Here is a 14,033-nt window from a genome sequence, read left to right as displayed (position 1 = left end):
AACTTGAAATCCATGCTCCAGTCATGCTCCAATACTGACCTGAAGATGCAAACTGTCCTTCCAATCTATAAGAGATTATGAGACTTTTGATACCCATATGAGATTTTGAGATAGTGACTACAACCAGTCTTGAAGCATTCAATTTCAAAATGATATCCAGAACACAGAGAAGTTATGCATTAATTTTTTTTTGATCAGTATATTATAATTCACTGTGCACTAATTTTTCAAGCAATACATTATAATCCAGGTTAATGCAAATACGGCATTAACACTATACTCTAGAGGTAAACATTTATTTATGAATCAATAAATTTTTGCTTATGTAACCAAATGGGCAGTAAAATATGCAGGAACATTTTATGACAAAACTAGTAGTTACTAGAAAAATAAGATCCATAAAGTCCTCTATTAAGCAATCGGTAACTGTAAATTAAACAGCAGTTTGTGGTAGGCAAATCTGATAGAATAAAAAGAAAAGAATCTTGGACCTTTGACCATATCCTAAAGTTAAGATTTGATTTTGTGGATTAAAATGTTCATACTCATGACCATACCATAACATAAAGTAGAAGTTACACTTACCAACTACCTTTTATGCAATTTAAAACCTCTTTTGAGTGCTGAACCTTCAGAGATCTTCATGGACCTAAGATCTCCACCAAGGAGCCAGATATGCCATTGCCCTGCTGAAAAGTGTGACTGGCAAAACTAGCTCACAACAGGGAGTTTCACACACCTCTTAAAGCACTATACCCATGCTATTTCAAAATGAATTCATGCTTGTTCTGTTTTATTCAGAATTACCTAGAAAACAAACAAATAACCTACTCTTCACCTTGAAGGTTAACTATTCCTTTAAAAACAAAAAAGGTCAAAGCCCACTGCTTCCTAGAATTCTGTCACTGAACAAGTGACTGATAGACTTGCTCTTCCTAACACAGCCTTTGCAGTAACAAAAATCCAATACTGCTTACCTAGAACAGATGAATCCTTCTAAGTAATTTCCACCCACATTAATATTGCCCACAGAATATCCAAGTCATAACCCTGAACTCAACCACAGATGTATCAGCAGTTGCTGAATACTGTCACACAGAGAACAGGTCAGGCATGTACAAGTTATTTTTAAATGATCCTAATTACAAGATAATTTTAATTGTGGGTAACAGCAATAGAGACCAAATGTTAGCTGTAGCTTTTAACAATCGAAAATATTTTTAAAAGAGAAGAATCATACAAAATTAGTAAGAACTCCCCTAGCTCTGCATCTATTTACAAGTCCTTATCAGAGGTTCTCAAAACAGCATCAGAAGATCAGGTCTGCCATTCTTGGTGAGCCAAAACTACACTGTAATTCTTCTCTCCAGGTAGTCTGTTATTAAGGAAAAAAATTCAGCTTTCTTCCATCCCATTAAAAAAAAAATTGTTTTAAAAAGTAATTTATTTGTAGAGTGTTAAATTGAACTGTCATTTAAGGTATGCTTATAAAATAAACAAAAAATAATTAGGCAGTTTTTCTTCAACTTCTGACAGAACAAATCATGTCAACTGGTATTTTAAGAAAACACAATCTTCTGTAATATAAAAGAAATAGAGCACAGTTCTGCTAAAGGCAGTGTTTTTCATTTTGGAATGGGATGAAATCAAAACCAGCTGATTTGAATAATTCTGTTTTATCAAGCTACACAATACTATCTGCACCTACAAGAAGAGATTTGTAATTACTATTTTCCATGAGTCCACTGGTGCTCTTTGGAAAAACAGTGCAGTCATCTCTGACAATCTCAAAACTAACTAAAGAATACTTTATCTTACAAACAAGACCTAGCATATCAAAAGTTAATTGGCACTGATACTGTGCATTTAAGTCTTCAGGTACAAGTAATGCAGGTTTAGATCTTAAGCAACAACTTCCTCCAAAAAAAGAAATTAAAAAATAGTAACAATAATTTTAAAAAAACCTTAAGAACCCCAGAAACAAACACATAAACAAAAAAACCCCAACCTCATCCATTAAAAAACAAAACAAAACAAAACCCTCGAGAAAAAGGGTAATTATTTCCTTCTGGGAAAATAAAATTCTCAATTCAAAGCAGCTTTAATTGGAAAAAACACAACAAAAATAAACCAGCAAAACAACAAAAAATAACTCTCCAAAACCCCCCCAAAATGCCCCAACACACCAAAACCCACCCGCAAGTGTTTAAGGGTTTGAAGTCTTCTACATACTGGTAGATAACTTAGTAATGTAGAAAACCAGATTCAATCCACTTCCTTTTCAATACCTTCATTCAACAATACACTGCCCTTCTATCTCCTCCTCTACCAGAACTTTGGCTCTGGTAGAAGAGAAAATAACCTCAATATATATAATAACAACAGAAAGCAAAACCGAAACAGACATGTTAGTACACTACCTTAATAAAAATTACTAAATTTTCTTAATGGTAAGAAGGAAACATATCCCCACAATTAACAAGTGCCCATGACAATGCTGGATAACTTTACATGACCAGCTTCAGTCATAGCAATGCCTAGCAAGATTATTGAGGGGGTTTTTTTGTTTGTTGATGCAATGCACTGCAGAATGAAAAGAAGTGATCTCATTCTCATCCTCTTAAGATCACCTCTCACTTGCTGGAAACAGTAAACTAGCTTCTAGAACATGCTAAGCAGTAAATGAGGAAAGCAGTCCTACACTGTTCACTAGGCTAAAACTGAAACCAAATTCCTATTAACATCTGACAAAATTTCCTCATTAACACTGTCAACTGAGATTTAGCTGTACTACTAATGTATGGATGCTGTGGCAATGATAAGAAAAATTAATTATATGAGGAATATCAGCAAATACTATGAAATTCATAATTTTCATTGTATACAAGATAAACTTACTGAACATCTGTCTTACTAAAAGCATATTCAGCACTCCTTGCAAACAACATTGGGTATTTTTGGCTTCTCTGTTTTCCAATTTTACATGTCTATATACAGAACATGAACTTCATCTTGGACAAAGTTCAAGCAGTCAGAGTTAGTATTTTCCGTCTCATGTCTGACTAGTATTTGCTTCACATTTCTTAGGAGTTACCTCAACTATTTTAGAATAAAATATTTTTTAAAAAATCAAGTGCAAGAATCTAACTTTATCTCAGGATCAATGCTCCTCCCGTCAACTTACATGGCAAGGATTCATTTGACCAAATGTGGATTTCTACATCTGGCCTCTCAGGTAACCTTCCTATCCATCTGTTTCCATGAAACAGACTCTGAGGCCCCAGCTGACATTTCAGCATCTACTGGAGGTCAGCATAGATCACACTGAAGAATAATTTGTGTCTCTGATCTGCTATAAATCTCTGATGGCCATCACAGAAACAGCATGGATGTGACAATTTTAGCAATTACTGCCCCCAGGTGTTGGATCTACTCTTCTGGAAACTTAATTCCTCTCCTCTTTCCCAAGATGGACTATGTGCTGTACCTTAACACAGCCAACACAGACATGAACATGTCAACAGAAGCTACTGATTTTGGTAATTTTTGCAAATGCAGGAGCTAAACTTATGCTGATGCATAGGTACAGATTTCATTATGCTGACCCTGTAACAGGAACACCATCTTCCCTGCCAGGGCAGCAAAGGAGCAGGGAAGGTGTCACAGACCTGTTTGTTCAGTGAGTGCAAGCCCATGCTGTAGCCAGAACTTTTCAAATTTACAGGCTAGTAAATGATAGTACTAATTAAATCCTCCAAAATGTAAATCTTATGTGATTTCTAATGAAATCCTTGTTGCAAAACTGTGGTGTGCAAACTCTAAGAGCAATTATACCTCAATAATCATGTCATAAACTAGAATCAGTTTTCATTTTAATTAAATAAAATTTAGATTCTATTGCTGGAAAATTCAACAGTTATTATTACAAGAGTCTTCCTCTTCCAAGAAATTACTGCAAGTGGTAAACCACAAATTAATACCTTGAAAACTTCAGTTTATTTCTACTGTAAATCAGTCATGTTTAACAAAAAGGAGTAACAACTGTTAACTTATCGTGTAGAGTTCAATGACAAAGTTTTTCCTGTCCTGTGAAAAATGACACCATTTCAAAATGTTTCCTGTTTCACATTAGGAAGAACTTAAGTTCTCTCACGGTTTTTCATGAAAAACATGAGATGAAGAGACCATTAAACAACTGAGTTCAGAACAACCCTTCGGTCTAAATGTCTGAACCACTTACCTACTTGGGTTACTTATTATCATCAGGGTCCTGTACATTTTCCCTGAATTTCTGAAAAAACCTTTTAAAAAGTTCCCTTTCTTTGATGTTTCACCAAATATTTCTTTTAAGGAATCAAACTGCCACCTAGAAGTGTTTTTGTCATCTTCTGTGATGTGGTAACTAGTAACAGGACAAACAACATTTCTGTGTGATTCTCTAAGCCTCAGCATCCTTAGCAGGCATGTGTTAGGAGAAATGAACTATTTTAGTGAACACACAGGAAAACATTTCATAAAATACCTTTACAGATAACGCAGCAATTTTTTTCACTTGTACTTCTTATAGAGTTTTAAGGGAAAAGTAGTCTTGTAAATCATCTTTCAGACTATACACACAACCATCTAGAACTGAGGCTCGTGCTACAGAGAAAACGTTTACTTGATATATACAGCTCTGCATGACTACAAAAGCTAATAAACAACTGAGAGAAAAACAGGATGCCTCTGTATCAGGGGAAGGGATTTTTATCCCAGTAAAAATTGAACCTATTTAGTTACTACAAGCGAACAAACATACATCACATAGCAGATGTTCAGCAGATCTTGTGCAGTTCCTCAGGAACCACTAAATCAGCTTTTCCAGGTCTGTCTGTCAGGCTCAACACAATCAGCCTGCATGCAGCATATGAAACATTCATGCAAGCCATACAACACGCTCCAGCCCATGGCTGCAGGTGCCCAAAGATGCACTGAGGAAAGCTCTGTGAAACTCAGGGTCACCTGGGGTACCAAGCAACAGAAACAACAGGAAGCAACTAAATCAAACATTGGTTTTGCCCCATCTCCATGTAGTAACAGAAATTCAAACATTATGGAAAATCCTAATTTCTATACTTTCTAAATGCTTGTGCCAAGCATCCAGAACCACTGTGAAACTCTGATAAGTGAATAACTCACTACTTGAGAGCAGTTTCAGCTTTTGGATTTTACTGTGGTGTGTAAAATAATAAAGATTAAATTCCTCTGTTTGAATAGGAATCAGGAATACAACTAAAAAATCTCATGAGCTTTATACTAATGAGAGAGACTCCTAAGTGAACATGTTACACCTCAGAGCTATTCTCACTTAATGTTTTCTTTATTATGAGAAAGTTTATAGGCTAACCTCAGGAATTATGTTTATTTTTAGGAACTACTATTACTACCTACTGTTTCTCTATCACTACCTATTAAGAAGAAACAACTTAAGGTTCGCTGATTTAGTTGACACATTCACTCAGTGTGGATAAGAACCAACCACTTTAATTTAAAACCTACACTCATTTGCTAAACTTCATTAAATAATTTCAAAATATCACATAGAACACTACTGCAGAACCCACAGTAGAAAAAAAAAAGCAGCCTACAATTTCAAAAAACCAAATCTGCCATGGCATTTATGATGACATGATATTCCCTTTATTTTCTTATAAACAACAGAGAGGGGAAGGGAAAGGAAGGGGAAGAAAAGGAAATAAAGAACAATAAAAAGGAGAAAAAAATTGAAATATTCCCACTGTAAGTCATACTGGGAATATTCAAACAATAGAAAAGATAAGTACTAGTCACACAGCAAAAAACCCAAAATTGTTGAAGAAAACAAAAAAATGCATTTCAGTGCAAACTTAAAAGCATTTCAGCTGCATCATTTAAAAGATGGTAAGTGCTTGTCATGAATGGCATGGGGCTATGATATGACATGAGGCACAGTACAGAACTGCATGTAAAATCCATGCACCATACTTACAAGCATAAGTGATTGAGTAAGTGCAGAAATTAGAAAAATAGCCAAGGTTCAGCTTTGATTAATCTCCAGTTTTTCACCAGGGAAAAAATCAAAACCAAAAACTTTACATGACATGATGACTAAACTTTACTCTAGTAATTCCCTAGTAATTGCAAAAAATTTGCTGCAACGCTTCCCTAGTTAAGAAATATTGCTCTTGCACTTCTAACAAGTATGCAACTTCTTCAAAAACATGTTGGTTTGCAATTTTGGAGCATATTGTCACTTTTTTACTGGCACATCTTCAAAAAAGAAGGGAACCATTGCAGAAGATGAAATAAAATTTTAACAATGGTGCAGTTATAAGCAACTCAGTACTGGCTTGCCTGTTACAATTGCCCATTAAAACATAAACCTTGATACCGTCAGCAAGGCAAATGGATTAGCAAAGAAATCAGCTTATTAAAATCAAGTCCAAATAAAATCTATCAACACACATCTCAGTGTATCAAGGATGCATCTATTTCCTTTCAACACTTCTAACAGAAGACAGTAACTTAGGATCATATTGCAATACGAAGGGCTTTCTTAGACTTATCTACCCTGTACAAAATAACCATATAGCTTTTAGGATAATGAACATGATTTTTCATCTACCAACAAAATTAATATGGGATTCTACTTTGGCTTCTACAGACAAAGCACTGAAGTCCATGCAACAGCAATTCTAGTACAGTTTGCTTATTTAGACAAAATGGAAACTAGCTTCACAGAACTCCAGTAAAACATGAGGAGACAGAGTAGAAAAAGAAAATAGAAAAAAACACAATAAAAGATTGTGGAATAATGCAGAAATATGTTTCTGTTTCATATGCAGGTGAGGACACTGAATTGTGGAGTCAAGAGGCTCTCCCTGTGTAAAAAGCTGTAAAAACATAAGCAAGGATGGAGGTATTTTGCTCTTTACTTTTCTATACTCAAGCTATAATTCAAATTGTACAGCAAAATTACAGATGACTTATTGATTTTTTATTTCTATTTAACAAACTTTCAACTTTAATTTTGTCAGGATAACATACCTGCCAGTCAGCATAAGTATTACAAAAAACAATTCCAAGAAAAGACCTTTCAGAGATCAAGCATGTCCCGGTATTACAATTTCTGAACTACATTAAAGACATTTAAGAAGGAGATTCTCAAATCTTCCTTTAGAAGCAAAGGCAGATGTAGGTAGAAAAGACTCCAAAACTAAAATTCTCAAGCTGAAAGAACCTAACATAGGAAGTACTACTGGCTACTAAGCACTATTAACTTGTAAGTACCACCTGCTGTTGGATGTGTGGGACATGGGTAGAGCATTTCTTGTTGCACAGATGTGATGAATTGTTTGGTTTTAACTCAATGAAGTGGTTTTAACTCTCAATGAAATGACATATCATGTTGCTACTTTGGAGTGACTAGGAAAATCATTGTAAAGTTTTCATTAACACATGTTTTACAAGCCATAGGAAGTAAATGAAAATGCTGTTGGCTCTTTCACTTAACCAGCTGCACACACCTTACCCTTGAGCACAAACTTGCTTTTTGCTAAGAAACAGACTTACAAAAACTTCCTCATTATTTAGGCTCTCATCTAAAAAAAAAAAATAAAATCAGTTGCTACAGAGATTGCTCACTTTAAACAAAAAAGTTAACAAAGCCAATCCTTGTCTATCTTAATCTACAGGCGCTCTGAAATAACACAGAAACATGTACTGCTAAAAGCTGGGCTACTTTGCCAGGACTGGAATGTTTAAATATACTATGTTCATTCTCCCAGCATTTGAGTGAAGGGAGATCCTCACTTAAGCTCTGCCTGACCAAGGCCAAAATAAACAGCGACATTTGATCAGTGTCTAGATAGGTGGGTTTTTGTGCCCAAATCCCATGAACTGGCTCCAGGGGAGATTTTGGGAGTCCAGAAGGCAGTATGACCTTGTTTCTTTCACAGAAGTGTCATATGCAAACACAGAGGAGAGGCAAGAACTTGTGCCTACACGAGGAAGAGCTCCCATTTCATGTGTGCGTTCTTCTGGAGGTGAGCTGCAGGCTCACTAAAAGAATGGATGGATGAATTTTCTGTGACCTGTGCTAGCACTTCAGGGAGGTTTTAAAGCATTCCAATACCACCCATAAAAACCTTGCATAAGGGCATTAATACTGGCGACAAAGTAGATTTTTCAAAGACTAGGAGTAATTACAACAGCTTTACCCCAAGCCCTTCAGTCAGTGCTCCTGCCTGAACTACTGCGCTACGGCTGAAAGACAGAGGCACAAATAATCCACAAAGACCTGTGCCTTCCCAGATCACCATTCAATCTCTTCTGGCATTCATCATCCACTGTTCTCACGCTCGCAGATCCTCAGTGTGGAAAGCCCTGCTGTGCGGCCGGGAAGCTCCCTTCTCGGCCGGGAAGGGGGCTCCGCTGCCACCCGCCCCGGAAAGCGGCACGGCCCCGGCAGACCCGACCGGCTGCCCTCGGCGGGGCTGCGGGCAGCCCACGGCAGCGCCGACCCCGCTCTGCCGGGAGGAGCAGGAAGCGAGCGCGGAGCTGCTGCAGGCCGCCCTGCCCCGACACCGGCCGGCCCGCCCGCGGGGGACACCGCGATCCCCGGCCGGCGGGGGCAGCGGGGCGGCCCCCTCCCCCGCGTTACCTTCCCGGTACTTCTTGCGCAGCCGCCGGTGGACGCTCTTCACCACCCCCGACAGCTTCTCCTGCTCCAGCTTCCGCTCCTGCTCCGGGGGTGGCGGCGGGGCGGCGGCGGCCCCGACGGGCCGGGGCTGCGGAGCGGCCTCCATGGTGTTCCCGCTGCTCGCCGCGCACCGCCCGGCCCAGGGGGAGGCGCGCGCCGGGCCGGAGCTGCGCCGGGCCGGAGCTGCGCCGGGCGGACATGCGCACTCCGCCCCCGCCGCGCGGGCCGCCGGGACATGGAGTCCGCGCGCGCGCCCGCCGCCCCGGGGCCGCGCCCCGCGCTCCCGTGTGCGCTCGGCGCCGCGCTGCGCCGGCTGCGGCCCGGGCTGTGGGACGGGTTATTGCCATCTGAGCTTCCCATCCGCGCCTCTGCAGCGGGGCATTCCGCCGTGCCGAGCCAAACAGTGAGGCGGAAACACAGCGAGTGTCCGGGGCAGTGCGGCTTCCCCTGTAGCTGTGTGCATCACCCCGGCTGGCGTTCTCCCCGAGAGACCCCCGAGAGAGCCGGCCTGGAGCCCGTCTGGCGCGGGGTGGCAAAACACATCCCCCACCTACCAACAACCTTGCGGAAAAAACCTGAATTCCGAACATACTCGAGCAAACCTGAGCGGCTTGGTGGCCGTGATGTGGGCATGGGCGCTTGAAGAACACAAATTCTATTCAGCTTTTTTTTGTGTTCATGGAGCTGCTGGGCCCTTTCTCTTTGCAGCCCAGTTTCTGGCACGCCTTTGGGTGGAAAGGCGCTGCCGGAGCAGGAGCAGCACCTGCAGCCAGCAGAACGGCCCCTCGCAGCGGGCACCTTTGGATGCTGCTCTCTGTGCCCACCCGCTGCCCCTCCCCAAACCCAAAGTACTTCAGTTCTCTCTGTTAGTAATTGTTGGAAATAGATTTGAAAAATGCATGTATTTTATGATTGGCTTTTCGCAAATATTAAAATGAATATTATATGTGTTGTGTTAGAAAGTAATGCTGTATTAATTCTCTTAAGTAGTGTGTTAAATATAGTTTTAGGTTATAAAAAAAGTTAAAGTAGAAACTATGCTATGTAAGATACTTTTTTTAAAGAAAAGACTTGCAGCGAGATAGCAGCCACAGGACACCTAAATCTTTCAGAGAAAACGAATTTATTGCTCTCTTATCAGAAGAAACAAACTTCCCACCCTAAAGGCGCTGTTAGGATTCAGAAGAAGAAGTTGAGGATGATGACCAGACAGAATCCTGTATTTGAATGGAATTTATGCACCATGTCTGAAGTGTATGAATATGCAACAGGCTGTTGTTTTTAAGGGTTAATCCTTTGTTAACTGGGGTCCTTTTTCAGGCTTGTGCTAGCCAGAAAAAGGTACCCAGATGTCGGTAATTCTTTGTTTCTATTGTCTAATATTGTCCTAATGCAAATTGTCCAAATTGTTATTATTACTCTCATTGTATTACTATTTTTATGACCATTTTATTACTATTAAACTTTTAAAATTTTAAAAACAAGTGATTGGCTTTTTTCACATTGCGGAAAAAACCTGAATTCAGAACATACTCGAGCGAACCTGGGCGGCTTGGTGGCCGTGATGTGGGCGCGGACACTTGAAGAGCACAAGTTTTCTTCAGCTTTTTTACATGTTCATGGAGCTGCTGGGCCCTTTCTCTTTGCAGCCCAGTTTCTGGCACGCCTTTGGGTGGAAAGGCGCTGCCGGAGCAGGAGCAGCACCTGCAGCCAGCAGAACGGCCCCTCGCAGCGGGCACCTTTGGATGCTGCTCTCTGTGCCCACCCGCTGCCCCTCCCCAAACCCAAAGCACTTCAGTTCTCTCTGTTAGTAATTGTTGGAAATAGATAGACGAAACCAGTTCTTATGAGATCATGGCAGGGAAATATGGCATGAAGCTGCTTGTTTGACATGGCCAGAAGCCGCTAATTGTTTTCTTTGAAGATGTTAAAAAACGTGAAGGGCAAAGTTGTGGCTACAATAAATCTGTGCCGAATCCGACAGTAGATAGGGGTGAGACTTCACCCTGATGAGTCTGTGACACATGACTGTGCAGTGGGATGGACAACAGGTTCCTATCAGCACCATGATGGTCCTGCAAGAAAAAAAATTACAGCCAATCGCAGAACACAGTGGTTTTCTGCGTTTCTGATAAAATTCTTTGGAAAGTGCAATTGTCAAGGCAAAACTCTAGTGTCCAAAGAGAAGGTTTGCATTGTTACTGACTGCAAATTCACCCCTTGTTCACTCACTCTGAGTGAGGTACACAAGTACTGATTTCCCTCATCGCCTTGAAGTGCCCATGTAATGCTCAAAGATGCAACTTTTTCTGTGCTGATATTTTTTCGAGAGTGTTTAAACAACTTCTTTATATTTTGGATCTTTCTTCACTATGTGTTATGTATTTTATTGTAAGAGTATTTCCATTTTGATTTGTTGTGTGGTTTGGTTTTTTTCTTCAAAATACAGGAGAATAATGGAAGGAGAATTTAAACAAATATCAGCAATAAGAAAGAAAAAAAAATCAATGTAGTGACTGAGTTTTTCCTTTAGTTACATTTTCCTTCCTAAGTTCTGAAACTGAAGTAAGTGATCATGTGTTAATGAAAAAAACATACCACTGTATATTAATTTTACTTTGACTTTGAAAACATCCAAGAGTCATTTTCTAGTGTGGATTATTGTATTCCATACCAAACTAGTTCAGGAAGTTAAATCTGAATCAGAAATAAAACTTTATGCTGGGGTTAATTATATCTTTCTGAAATATTTTTAGTTCTAGTTTTATATGCAAGTCTACCTAAGAAGGATTAAGATGGTGTAAAAAGAGATTACATTGATAATTACTGGTTAATGTTCTTTACATTTTTCCATTGTGTAGGATTTGGGAAGCACAGGCTGAGGAGGAAAAGCATGAGCCAGTGTTCTGTGTGTGGCATCATACTAGGAGAGCACTGAGGGAGGCATCTTGGAAGAGCAGGAGTATCAGAGTCTTGCAGACAGAAGAGAGATGGAGGCATTTGGAGGATGCCTGAAAAATACTGCTGTGGCATCAACACTCCCAGTCATGAGCCTCCAGACTTGGAATGTAGATTACACAGTCAAAATATGAGTGTGTGTGTGATTTGGAGAATTGGAAATCTACTTGCAGAATTGGAAAACTGGAGTGAAATTATACTTATGTGAAATATACTCTCTCAGAATAATAAGTTATTATTTGAATTATGTTATCACTGTTGTTTTTCAGTTCTCAGGGTTTCTTTCTAAAACTAGCAAAGTGGGTTTAAATACAAAGTAGTTTTAATTTCTCACAATGAAGTAACACAGAAGTTTATTTTCAATAAGCATGTAGGGAGCATTTATCAGATGTCAAGTCTTTCCAGCCATGAGAATTAAAGAATATGTGATGAAGAGCCATTACAGTCACAAGACACACAGATATTTTCCCTGGAATATGTGATGGTGCTTCCCCGGAGTGCTGCATGGAAATACTGGTGGACAAAGGAGTGGGCAATTAAAGCAGGACTGGTTCTCTAAGGCCTGATGGAACTGATGTCCCAGTGCTCTGTCAGGGTGGAGAAAAAAACATGTGTGATCTATAAATTTCTTGAACACATTACAGGAAGACTCAAGGAACAAATTAAGATGAACATAAATGTATTTGTCCCTGAGGCATAAGAACAGAATGAGCAAGAAGGATGCATGCATTACTCCAAGGGGATAAAAGCAATAAACTACTCATGTCCTGATAGAGGTGATGGAGTTTCATTCTCTGGGAAAGAATGGTTTCGAGCAGCTGGACTTACTGCCTTGAATGTAGAAAATGGATTAATGATCCTCTATGTGTTAGTTACTTCCTAAATAAATTAATTAATTTTAAAAGCCAATTTAGGGAAAACTAGTTTCTTTTGACATTTCTGAAATATTTTAATGCCCATCACTTTTCATGAATAACATTGGAATCAAAAGTCTTGGTTCAAAGACTTGGAGGAGGAATAATGACAGCACTTTCCAGTACTTGTGTGGCTGGAATATTCACAGAGGATGTGGGAAAACCAGTTCACATCTCTGCTCTGCCCACAGGGATCTGAACCCACATCTTCCCCATGAGATTATATGAAGTGGAAGTGCTCTCCCTTCCTGAGGGAAGGGTGAAAGTAGCCTATATTTTCAGTCTTTCTCCCAGTGAAATTGAGGAGGAAAAGTAACATGGAAACTTTATGAGCTGCGACTCAGCAATGCTTTGCTTCCATCTTTTTCAGTGGCAGTTTTGACAATCAAGTCTTCCCAGCCTCTTCTGTCCAGTGTGATGACATCATCATAAGAGTCCCTAATGCAATGTAATCTGCAAAAATATTACTGAAAGCATGTGATTGTTTTAATGGAACACTGAAACACGGTGTGATTTAAAAGGAAGAAAATGTTCTTTGTTAGATGTGGAAATGGTTTTGCTATGTGTATCTGAATGGCAGACAGGCAGCAGTAGAATGTTTGGGTTGAAATTAAGATTTTCTTCTTCATTAACTGTGGAGTCTTATAAGCCATGAAAATAACATAATTTGGTTTAAAAAGTGGGAGTCCCATCCCTGAATTTGCACTGATGCAGTTATTTAGAGTTGATCCATTATTGCATTCTCCAGACTACACACTGCAGTAATTTAGTAATTAAAGTTACATAGTAATTAAAACTGCTACCCCATAACAATAATTTTATAACTACAGATCTTGGATTCCATTTCTGGAGACTGACACCTTTAAAAGTAAGTACACACCAGTAGTCCCTTTACTTAGTACCCTGTGTATTTTACTGGAAAAAAAATAGGCGTGATATTGACTTTGGTTTGCATCTGAAGTCCCAATATTTGCATAAATAAACATTTTGCTTTGGAAAGCAGAGGAGTTTTCTACTGCAGGACAAATTAAAGCTGCTCCTTAAGTGGGTAGAGACACCCAGCTTGTAGAAGGGTTAAAATACTTCCCAAATAGGGCCTCACTCTGGAATTTAAGTAAGTATCTTGAAGATCATGAGAATTAGATACTGATAAAAGATTTTATTGATTGAAATTGTGTCTTTTACTCGCTAGCTTGTGTTGCAAAATGACAGGAATAGTTTTAACAGCAGCCAGCATTTCTGATAAACACTACATTCTCTATCTCCGTTCTGGCCAGCAGGAACTGTCTTTGTCCATGGAAAGGTGTCGCAGACATCTTTTCATTAAAAATCTTTCTTAGGACTTTTCTTCCTGAGAAGCTGAGAGGCCTCAGGAACAAAATGTAAACAATGGTTATCTGCTGCTGTGGAATGCAACAGGTGCATCTGTGATTGGCCCATCT

At 39.5% G+C, this 14,033-nt stretch overlaps 1 protein-coding gene across 1 annotated transcript in view; it reads right to left on the bottom strand.

Annotated features, from left to right (window-relative positions):
• BMT2 (base methyltransferase of 25S rRNA 2 homolog) overlaps window positions 1-8,825 on the bottom strand; it is a 30,324-nt gene extending 21,499 nt beyond the window's left edge. The window contains exon 1 of the mRNA XM_054278556.1: window positions 8,681-8,825. Coding sequence (XP_054134531.1) covers window positions 8,681-8,825 — 145 coding nt within the window. The remainder of the gene's footprint in view (window positions 1-8,680) is intronic.
• Window positions 8,826-14,033: the final 5,208 nt, after the last annotated feature.

Source organism: Melozone crissalis, unplaced genomic scaffold (assembly GCF_028551555.1).
Source record: "Melozone crissalis strain CALT ecotype California unplaced genomic scaffold, PUWL_Pcris_2 ptg000004l_1, whole genome shotgun sequence".
In the NCBI taxonomy this organism is placed as follows: domain Eukaryota; kingdom Metazoa; phylum Chordata; class Aves; order Passeriformes; family Passerellidae; genus Melozone; species Melozone crissalis.
This window is presented reverse-complemented; position numbering and strand designations above follow the sequence as displayed.